The sequence below is a fragment of the Sinocyclocheilus anshuiensis genome, unplaced genomic scaffold, assembly GCF_001515605.1.
Source record: "Sinocyclocheilus anshuiensis isolate Anshui unplaced genomic scaffold, SAMN03320099.WGS_v1.1 scaffold1455, whole genome shotgun sequence".
Classification (NCBI taxonomy): Eukaryota; Metazoa; Chordata; class Actinopteri; order Cypriniformes; family Cyprinidae; genus Sinocyclocheilus; species Sinocyclocheilus anshuiensis.
In genome coordinates this window covers 102,222-112,876 of record NW_015541012.1, presented here as the reverse complement: position 1 = coordinate 112,876, position 10,655 = coordinate 102,222, and the positions used below count along the sequence as shown (strand labels likewise).

The 10,655-nt window shown below is 37.7% G+C and overlaps 1 protein-coding gene across 1 annotated transcript in view; it reads right to left on the bottom strand.

The window, feature by feature from the left end:
- Positions 1-3,891: 3,891 nt before the first annotated feature.
- The window catches only part of LOC107690462 (max-binding protein MNT-like), a 22,548-nt gene continuing 15,784 nt past the window's right edge, over positions 3,892-10,655 (bottom strand). Inside the window, exons 5-6 of the mRNA XM_016488819.1 lie at positions 6,082-6,274; positions 3,892-5,242 (exon numbers count right to left, since the gene is read on the bottom strand). Of these exons, the coding sequence (XP_016344305.1) occupies positions 4,470-5,242; positions 6,082-6,274 (966 nt within the window). The 3' untranslated portion in view covers positions 3,892-4,469. The remainder of the gene's footprint in view (positions 5,243-6,081; positions 6,275-10,655) is intronic.

Genomic DNA, 10,655 nt, shown 5'->3' with positions numbered 1-10,655 from the left:
ACAGACCAGAACTTTTTTAATAGTTTTGTCATTATATTTTAATAGTGGTTTATGTTTATAAATCAAATGAATAAACTGCATTTGTGTCACAAGGAAGTAACTGTTAAGAGTATGACATAAATGTTCTTATCTCATGACATTTTGTGTGTTTAAACAGATAATTTATATCACTGTTGGCAAACAAACTGATATTTATGGCCCAGTGGATCTGTGGATGCCGCTGTTGTCACTTTAAACTGATTTGAAGAATCAGAAAAAAAGTCTGAAGAAGCACAAAGCAGCCACCACAACATACAGCAATTAAATGTTACAAATACAAAATGCATATATTTTTTTCAATGATTTATGACTGTAAGCGTCAGTGCACACAATTGACAAATAAACAACAGGCTTTTTTTTGTAGCATACATTTTTCATTTATAATAATGACCATATTTGATGTATGTTTAAGTGTTTGTGTATGAAAAAAAAAACTGATTACACCATTAGCATGGAAACGCCATGTATTTGTTAGATGCTCTTTACTATCCAGATTCTCGTGATCTTGCCCTGGACTTTCCCATTGCAATATTACATGGTTTATCTGAGGTGGACAGCATCATTCTCCACACCAACACAAGGACTGAAGTCCTGTCCGAACTTTAAAACCACATATGAAGTGTTTGATTAGATGAATCTTTTCTGTATTTGTCAAATGTTATGTATGACATATTGACTGATTCAGACTGTAAGGAATCATTTTATGACCTGATATTTCTTTTGATTTCAACCAAGCTCTCTCTGCTGGATGAACAACAGGGGTTGGCTGTTCCATGCAATGAATGATGTGGTTTTACTTTGTCATCTCGTGGCATTTGTATTTGCCAGAACGCCTTGCATTGCCAGATGCTAACCGCTCATCTTGCTCACCACAAAACAATGCTGTTTGTTTTCACTTTTGTAATTGGTGTAAATGCGTAGCTTTAAAAAGTAAAGTACACCATATTCATAAAAACTATTTAATGTAAGGCACACAAAAAATATTTTTTGATGTGTTGAATATATGTATAATTTAAACATAACAATGCTTATATTTACTTATATATCATAGTTATAATCACCTGTTTTCTATAGTTGGAAGTAAAAAAAAACTGAGATAAAGTTTAAAATAACACAAAAATAACACTTTGATAAAAAAAAAATCACATTTGGGAGAAAGTTACACTTACCTTTATGTTGTTTCTACTCTGAGCAAGAAACAGGTTCCGCACCATATAAGCTATTTTCATTGTTTTATTGTGTGTATAACTCGACAGTCCAATGTAGGCTACTAATGCAAAATGAACAGAACAAGTAATAGAAAAAAACGGTCATTATTTATTCCCCCTCACGTCATTTTTTTAGTTTAGTTCTTTAGAATTCAGTTTAACACACCATCTTGTAATTTTTAAGCAATCCCAAACACCTTGTTTAGTTGGTTCAGGCGAGTTTGGTCAGGGTGGGAACTAAAACCTCATTTTTGTACAACAAACATCACTCACAAAAATGGTTGGGTTGATTTCTCAACTATTGAACAAAAATAATCAGTTCTTTTTTCATGTTAACTATATGGCTTTACTCAAACTGCCAACTGTAAGTGGTTTGCTAAAAGTTCTGTTAAAGGTTTAAGAAATATTGTACAGGCCACTTATGAATTTAAAGATATAGTTCACACAAAAATGAAAATTCTGTCATCATTTACTCATTCTCTCCAAACCATTTGGTTCTTCTTTAACACAAAAGATTACTTATTTAGTTTAGTAATTTGACTGTCAAGTGTCAAAAATGACTACTAAACAATAGGTAAATGTATCAAGATGTATTTTTTTATTTAACCTTTTTTATTTATTTTTGCTCCTCTTATAACATAATGGACAGTTAGGTCTATACGCAGCCCCAAATTTACAGGCTATATACAACTTGAACTTTCTCCATAGGGAAAAAACACTATATATACGCATATATATAATATCAGTGTGGAAAGAGGTCTGAAAAGTTGCCCCAACATCTATATAACTGTACATGGTCCCAGAAATTGAAAATAACATAAAAATAAAAAAATTAGCACTGAAACAAAAATCATCCATCTACATGCAAAAACAGCCACATCAATTAGTCTAAGAATGTGTACATCCTACAGAGTGCGAATACACAAAAGTAAAACCTGACAACCAAAATAAAAAGTGTAATAACAATGTGTTCTCTCTCACATGCTTACAGAAGCAAAACAAATGCAGGGACTCTTGCGCAACATAACGCTAGTGTGATTGGTAAACATGGCTTGCTCTTACTGGAACAACCGACAGGGATCACAGTGTTAGTTTTAAATCAAATCTCTTTGTACGTACAGGCTCTGCTCTACCTGCAGAACTGTGTAGCGGTCAGTGCGGCTCAATACAGACATCTTCCCGTCCATGAATCCTTCAGCATCTCTCAGACTCTTACAACTGTCCTGAAGCCTAAAAGATGTTCAAGGAACACAAAGTGACATCCATTCATCTTCCAACTGCAACATTATTAGTCACAAAAACACAAGCACAAAGCCTCTGAGAAACACATTCACTTCACACACACAAATGCATGGAAATTGAACACTCTGCTACTTGAAGAAATAGCCATGCAGTTATTTCCTGCACATATAATAATAACCAACATTTATCACCAGTGGCAAGATGAAGGCATTGAATGTGTTGGAATACATTCGCGATGACATCCAGAGCAACGTTTGCGCTGTTGCAAACTAATGGCTGTTTAAGATGGTTCCCCTCAGTGGAGCTGAATTCATACACCACTGAGCTGGATGTAAGTACTGTAGGTGGCTTTGTTAGTGAATAACTTAAAGAGTGCAGTTGCAGCAAGAGAACAATAGGGGGCAGCATTGAACAGGACTCCAGATTGACGTTAAAAGGCACTCCTGTCAGATTCCCAAAGACTCATGGGACAGTCACACAACAATAGTGTCTATGCCAGCTAGAGCACTACAGATAAATCATTTAAACGCTGTAAAAAGGCGTTTTCTTATGGAAACATCTCACATACGCTTCTGGTGTCTAAAATGTATATCAACTACATGATTGACTATTGTACACTGCAAAAATGATTTTCTTACTCAGGATTTCTGTCTTGATTTCCAGTAAAAACCTAACATTTTTAAATCAACATATATTTATACACTTGCAAAACAATATGACTTGAGATATTAAGTCTTGTTTTCTGAATAAAAATATCAAAATTCAGTGAGTTTATGCTTCAGTGGGGCAAGAAAGATAAACTTTATTCAAAGGGAAAAGATTATTTTTCTTACTCCAACAGATTTTTGTTTGTTTGTTTAAAGCATAAGCTCACTTAATTTTGAAACATTTAGGCCCCGTTTCACAGACGGGGCTTAGACTAAGCTAGGATTAGATCATAGTTCAATTAGGACATTTAAGCAATTTTTATAAAAAGGCTTAAGCCTTGTCTTTGAAACCGGGGGTTAATATCTTAATTCATCTTCCTTCTCAAGTAAATGTATCTTGCTTTAAGAATTTACAAATATTTGAAATGAAAAAAAAAACAAACAAACAAATATTAAGAAAATCATTTCTCCAGTGTAATTATGATGCTACATCTTGCATCAACTATAGTGGTAAGGTCAAATTGACCTGGTAAATTGATTTTAAATCGACAGTTCAACAACAACAACAAAAAAGAGACAATTCTGTCATTATTTACTCGTCGTTCCAAACTTTTATGACTTTCTTTATTCTGCAGAACACAAAAAGAAGCTATTTTGAAGTGTTTTTGTCCAGACAATGAAAGCCAACAGGGTCTGTGTTGTTTTGAACCCCACTGACTTCTATTGTACTGACAAAAACAGTTCTTCATGTTCGTGTTTTGCAGAAGAAAGAAAGTCATACAGGTTGGAACGACATAAACTATCTCTTTAAGAACTGTAGGGACTTCAAGAACCGGTTCAGGATTTACATCAGTCACAACACAGTACATTAAACCTGGTCTAGCGGGAGCTGAGAGGAGTCTTCACATGAGGTGTGCTGTTAGTTGAGGAGCTAGTGTGAGGTATTATGGGGGCTGTCATTTAAACCAGTAGTCACACATATTAGGCTGGCTAAGAGTCAATCTAGGCTGGGATCGGACCAGTTTCATCATAATACACTCCACTAGAGCCTAAAACACACTGAGCAGCACACAAGCACTCTCGACTTTGCCTTTGCCCACACATAAAGATAAAACGTCTCTTTTATTATATATCATTATATAGTATTTGACATTCAATAAATTTCTTTGTGTCGCTTTATATACTTTCGTTTCATTTGGAATGTACTGTGTCCTTTAGCTTTATAGTTTGTTTGAATGCAGTGCTGCATGTGGCTGCAGTCTCAAACGGGGCGGACAAGGCGGGCCAGTCTATAAGTGTCTATACTCTATCTAGGGGTCTGTATGTCAGCGCTTCAGGCCAGCTTTAGCGTGCTGACTGGGAAGGAGGGCATGGTCACCATGGTGACAGGGTTGAGGACGGTCTGGCCCACCAGTTGAGGGTGATGGGTAATCATCTGAGCGCCCACTGGCATCTGCTTGCCCACCACGGCGGCTTGTGCGCTGGTCACCGAAGTGCCATTCATCTGGCTGTGAGAGAGCGTTTGCGCGATGTGACTCATGACAGCCGGCTGTGTGACTGTGACAGGCTGAGAGTAGATTGCCGGAAGATGGGCGACAGTGATGTGGCTAATGGATTGAGGTCCGGGGGCCAGCTGCACCGAGGAGGAAGGGGCGATGTGGGCCACATGCTTGGAGCCCGGCTGGATCACCCGGTTGACGGTTTGGATGACTGAGGCGTGTGACGCCGATCCCGCATGTGCGATGACGGAAGGCTGCTGGCTGGCTGCGGTCACTATATGGGTCTGGGCCGGAGGTAGTGCCTGCGGGGTCACCACCTGGGCGGCAGGAGCAGATGCCGGGCCGTTAGGAGCCTGTGCTGGGGTTGCGGTCAAAGCGGGTGCTGTGATCAGGGCAGCGGCGGCGACAGGGGATAGTTGAGCTGAGGGAATGGGGGGTAAAGTCTTAGACGGTTTGTGTGGGATGGGGATGTGCTGTGTTATGAGGCATGACACAGGATGGGACTTCATTAAGTCTGGCTGAAGCGCAGCAGGCACTTTGGGTAAGGCGCTAGGCATGGCGGATAAGATCTCGTCTTCAATATCTTCATCAATGTCGTCTTCACCTTCTGTAGATACAAAGCCAAAACAAAAAGGGTCAGAAACTATTCATTGGATTGTTTCAAGTTGAAAACAAGATCAAAGTAAGAGTTTTTGTGGCTTTTACTCAATTTTCATTAGCTTTGAAGCCATTTAGTGTACTTTTTACAATTTTTAGGATATATACAGTACTGTTTAAAAGTTTGGGGTTGGTAAGATTTTTTTAATGTTAATGTAAATGTACTTTTCCTTAAAAATACAGCAAAAATATTAATACTGTTGAATATTATTCTTTTATTTTTTCCCCCTGTATTTCTTTCTTTCATTTATTATTTTTAAATGATAATATGCTGATTTGCTGCTCAAAAAACATTTTTCTTCTTTGTGTTGCTTAATATTTCTGTGGAAACCGTCATACAAAATGCTATGCCATTTATTTCAGCCCAAAGGATTTTTTGAGGTGTAGAAAGTTCAAAAGAGCTGCATTAATTTGAAATGGAAATCTTTTGTACCATCATAAACGCCTTTACTGTTACTTTTGATCAGTTTTATAGATTGCTGCTGAATAAAAGTATTAAAAAAAAATCTTACTCATCCTAAACTTTTGAATGGTTGTGTATGCAATTAAAAATATCTCTTGTGGGCTGACTTATCTTGTGTTTTTATGTACAGATTTTTGTCTAGTCAACCCCTACTGACTATTTTTTTAAAAAGGGGAATGAGTGTTTGTACTAAACTTAAACTTAGAAAATCACAGGACAAAATAAATTCATTTATCAAGTGATTTCAAGGAGTTTTTAAGCTCTGTCGAAAAGCATGCTGTCAATTAGCATGGAAACCTGCAGACGAGGCCTTCTGCAAGACTAACCTGAGGCAGTGGAGGTAGAGGCCTGGTCATCATCTGGCTGGACAGTCTGTCGAAGAATGCGGTCGATCTCTATCACGTCCAATCGCTGACTCAGCTCATTCTTGAGCTCGGCAAGTCTCTGCTGCAAGGCGATCTTCTCCCGCGCCAAACGCTCCATCTCATGCTCGTAGTCCTTCTCCTTCCTCTTCAGAGTCTATAAGGGGAAACAGAGAAGTAAATAAAACTTTCCACATGTGCTAAGAGCTGGCAGGGTGCACTTAAAGTCTATAGTCTGCAAAAAGGCACGGCTGCAACAATGAAATGTCTGGCTGTAGAGCAAAAACCAGGTAAAAGAATACGAGACCAGCATTCACATGCACTTGGAGGGCGTTGGCTATTTCCTTAATACCCCGTCTATCATTAAAGAAGTCCAGTATAAAGCAAAACAAGGAACCCAAGAGACCAGTAAGAGACGTAAACAGCTGGATGAGAGAGAACTTAAAATAGAGGAAGATATGTTATAATGTAGATAAATATATTTGCTAAGTAGTCCATAAAAAATAACTTGCAGAATAATAAATCCAGTGATATGTTATAGATATGGGTAAAAAGAGACATACTATCATTACAAGATACTAATTTATATATGTATTATTTCTTTATATATAAAAGAATTATCATTATGTAATACAATGTAACAATTTAATAATATATATTTATATTATATATGCATTTATATGTATAATTAATTTATTTCTCTCTATGTATGTATGTATGTATGTATGCATGTATGTGTGGGTGTATGTAGAATTTGTCATATATATGTATTTGTATGTATAATTTATATCTTGCTTTATATATAAAATAATCATAATGTAATCCAATGTAATTTTATATATACAATATATAATTTATAATATATAAAATCTCATTACTTATGTCATTTTATTCCTCTCTATATATAAAATAACTGGTCATCTTGTCAGGATTTATTTTGTGATGATCAAAAATATCTCTTACATCTTGACAGAGCACAGTCAAGGCTGCTTATATTAATGTAATTTATTATAAGGAAGACATTTGGGAATTTCGATTTGCAAGTAAAAAATGTCACATGCTTCTCTGTAAGTTTCTGCTTTTTCTTTAATGCCTCTGCCCAGCGCACACCTCCCCCAGCCTCTGTTTTTACCCTGCCACTGCCACTCTCTCTTACTCACACAAACACGTGGATGACAGCACCTCCCACTTCTGGGAAGGCATTCACTTGCTGTGCACGAGTGCACACGCCGAGTAACTTCAGTGGGAGGAGCCCATGACACAGGAGCCTGGCCAATCACATGTAGACATCTGGGTAGTATAAGCGTGCCAAACAAGACTACATCTCTACATACCCACAAAAACACACAGATACTGATCCAACTTCACAAACATGAGGTAAACTGTAGATCAGTGAAACACGAAACTCCAGACACACACACAGATATGAGAATGGAGGGACAGAGGGCAAGACACTGCACACACTGGGCTGGGCATAAGTGACCCAGTTTCCCTGCACTGTCAGCTGACGCATGAGAAACAAACAGGCAACGAGGACACAGCAGCAGCTAAGGCCATTAAGAGGATGGATAGAGAAGAGATTAAGGGATGGGGTTCGACGTGTCTCTAGAGATTTCGAGCGAACACTGTTTTTTTTCCTTCTTTTTGTTTTTTTTTTTTTTTGGGTTCCTTTTTCCCTCTTTCCCGTTATGCTTCACACTCCAGTCCAGTTGGTGGTGGTAATACACCATAAGTTGGCTTGTCAACCGCCATAAAATCGTACAAGAAGAAGAGATTAAGGGGTCTAAACTAAAAACCATGATGCACAGCGATATATATTTGGCAGTGGAGTAGAATTAAGTTTAAGTAAGGAATAATTGACGACGAGCCGTTGAACTATTAGAGAATAATTCACACCCGAGGTGGTGATGCAACCACAACGCGAATATGGTAATACAATAATATGGTAATACAATTAATACAATTAGTAACAGAACAACAATTTTACACAGTTATAATAATAATAATAATCATTATTATAACAAAAATACATTTAAAAATACATTTTATTGATGTCAACGTATATACTGTATATATATATATAAATATTATTATATATTTTTATTTTAAAAGTAAATATAACGTTAAAATATTCACAGAATATTTTACATACACATGCACAATATAAAAAATACACAATTTTTAAAATACATATTTTTAAATGTACATGTTAATAATATAATAAATAACAACTAAACAATCATACCCAATGTATTAATGATTATACATTTAAAAATATATTTTGTATTTTTTACTAAATTGTTTTACAATTATACACATTTTAATAATAATATCGATAATAATAACATTTGAACATCAGAAATGATTATGAAGCTAGTCTAATGATATGCTCTTTAGGAAACTTAATGGCCAAATAAAGAGCACATTCAAATTACTTTTGATATGTATCAGCAAAATAAGTGCATATAAAATATAATATATGTAAAGAAACCCACTACTGACACATTAACCCTCAAACAATGAGCAATGACAATGGTCATAGATGGACATATTACACAGCTCATCCTTTTCCCACACCACGTGCGCTGGACAAGCATGGCCCTGAAGAAATAATAATAGCGTGGAAAAAAGATCCAGGCCAGTCATTTGATATGTATACAGGTGAGTGTAGATCGCAAAACAGAAGATAAAGGAGGACTTTCAGCTCGGCTCAGGGTCGACTAGGTCTCTGTTCTGCTGCGCTCTTGTGAATAATGACAGGTCACTGGGCCAACTGATACACGCCACATCCTTTCCAAAGCTCAGAGTGCCCTTTTGCCTCTCAGAGGTGTCAGTGTCTTTGTCTGAGCAAATTAGATGGTGGAGTACTCGACTGTTGTCAAGGCAACAGCTGAAAACTGTCACAGTTGCCATGGTAACAGATACAGTGAGCAGGCAGCAGAGTGTGACAGTGTGAGCATGTGTTGTCTGCACTGGGGAGCAGTATAAAGCCTGTTTGATTGAGCACCTCTCAGCAGCTCCATATATAGGTCTGGTGTGCCGGACACAAGCTTTATGTAACAACACTAACAGAATGAAACAGAGCAGCAGAACTTACGATAGTAGAATACAATCTTCAGGAAAATGTGTGACCTCAGTCGATCCTTTACTTAGCCTTGCCTTTATTTTAGGCCTAACATTACTGACCAATACTACCTTCTGCTGTTTTCTTAGTCAAACATTTGCTCTTTTTTAAAGTGGTCATGAACTGAGAAATCAAAATTCCCTTGATCTTTTGACATATAAGAGGTCATTGTATTATAAAAACATCCTATAAGTTTCAGAACTTAGTCTAAAAACAGCTTATATTGAAGCCAATCTGCCAAAACGACAGGTTGTGGGATGTGCCACTTTATGACGTAACAGTGTGGCTAAACACCGCCTCCGCAGAAGATCATCAACACCTGCTTCTACAGCACTGCCTGTTTAGCCCCGCCCACCGATTCACACATGTAGTAGATGAATAACGAGAGAGGCAAACACAGGTCTATGCAGAAACCATATGATAAAGATGGCTCCAAAACACAAGACACTGTACAGTGCCAAGCTGTGGAAAAACAGTCTTTGCATTGCCTTCCTGATCTCAACATTAGGAAAGAGTGGATCAACTTTTTAATGAAGATCCAGACCGCGTCAGTAAGAACTTGGTCCTTTGTTCGCTTCATTTTACCATGGATTTATTTACAAACAAGGCACAATTCAACGCAGGATTTTCAGAAAGACTGAAACTAAAAGACGTGCTGTGCTGACTATATTGGATCCTGCAGTTATGTCGCACCACATAAGTTTGAGTAACTGATTTTATTATGTGGTCACTATTGCATTGTCTGTTATTACAGATCGTTTAAGCGTTTTTAACCTAAATCATAGCAGCATCCATCTGTGAAGTAGACTGTCAAACATACACAACTGTAAGCCGATCATAACAGTGTACATTTAGTTCTGAGTCTATTCAAACACAGCGTTCCGATGAGGGCGGACAAAACAGGACAGAAAATAGCCTGTTTCTTCTAAATTGTTTTTGGATGTCAAAATTTTGATAACATTATAAGTAGACCTCAGAGAACAGTACAAAATAATAAAAAAGGCAGTTCATGACCCCTTTAATATACACTATCTTTCAAAGTTTGTAATATTTTTTTATGTTTTTGCTCACAGGCTGCATATATTTGCACACATTTCTACCACCACACAAATCTAAACCTGAATCTCAGTGCAAGCGTTTCCTAACATTACATCTGCACCCGTAAAAGACACTTACACAAGAGCCGTCCCTGGTCTTTTTTACTAGCGCGCCCTCCTTCCTCTGGGGGGCCGGCGCATTCCTTGCTGGCTGTCTCCACTAGGCCCTCATTGACCCCACCTCCCACCGCTGATGAGGCATGTTGACAGCTCTCTGGTCTGTATGCTGCATCAGGCGCAGCTCCAGCCCACAGCTGTGCATGCCTGCCTCTATTAGTCACACACACGCACACGCACACGCACACGCACACGCACAC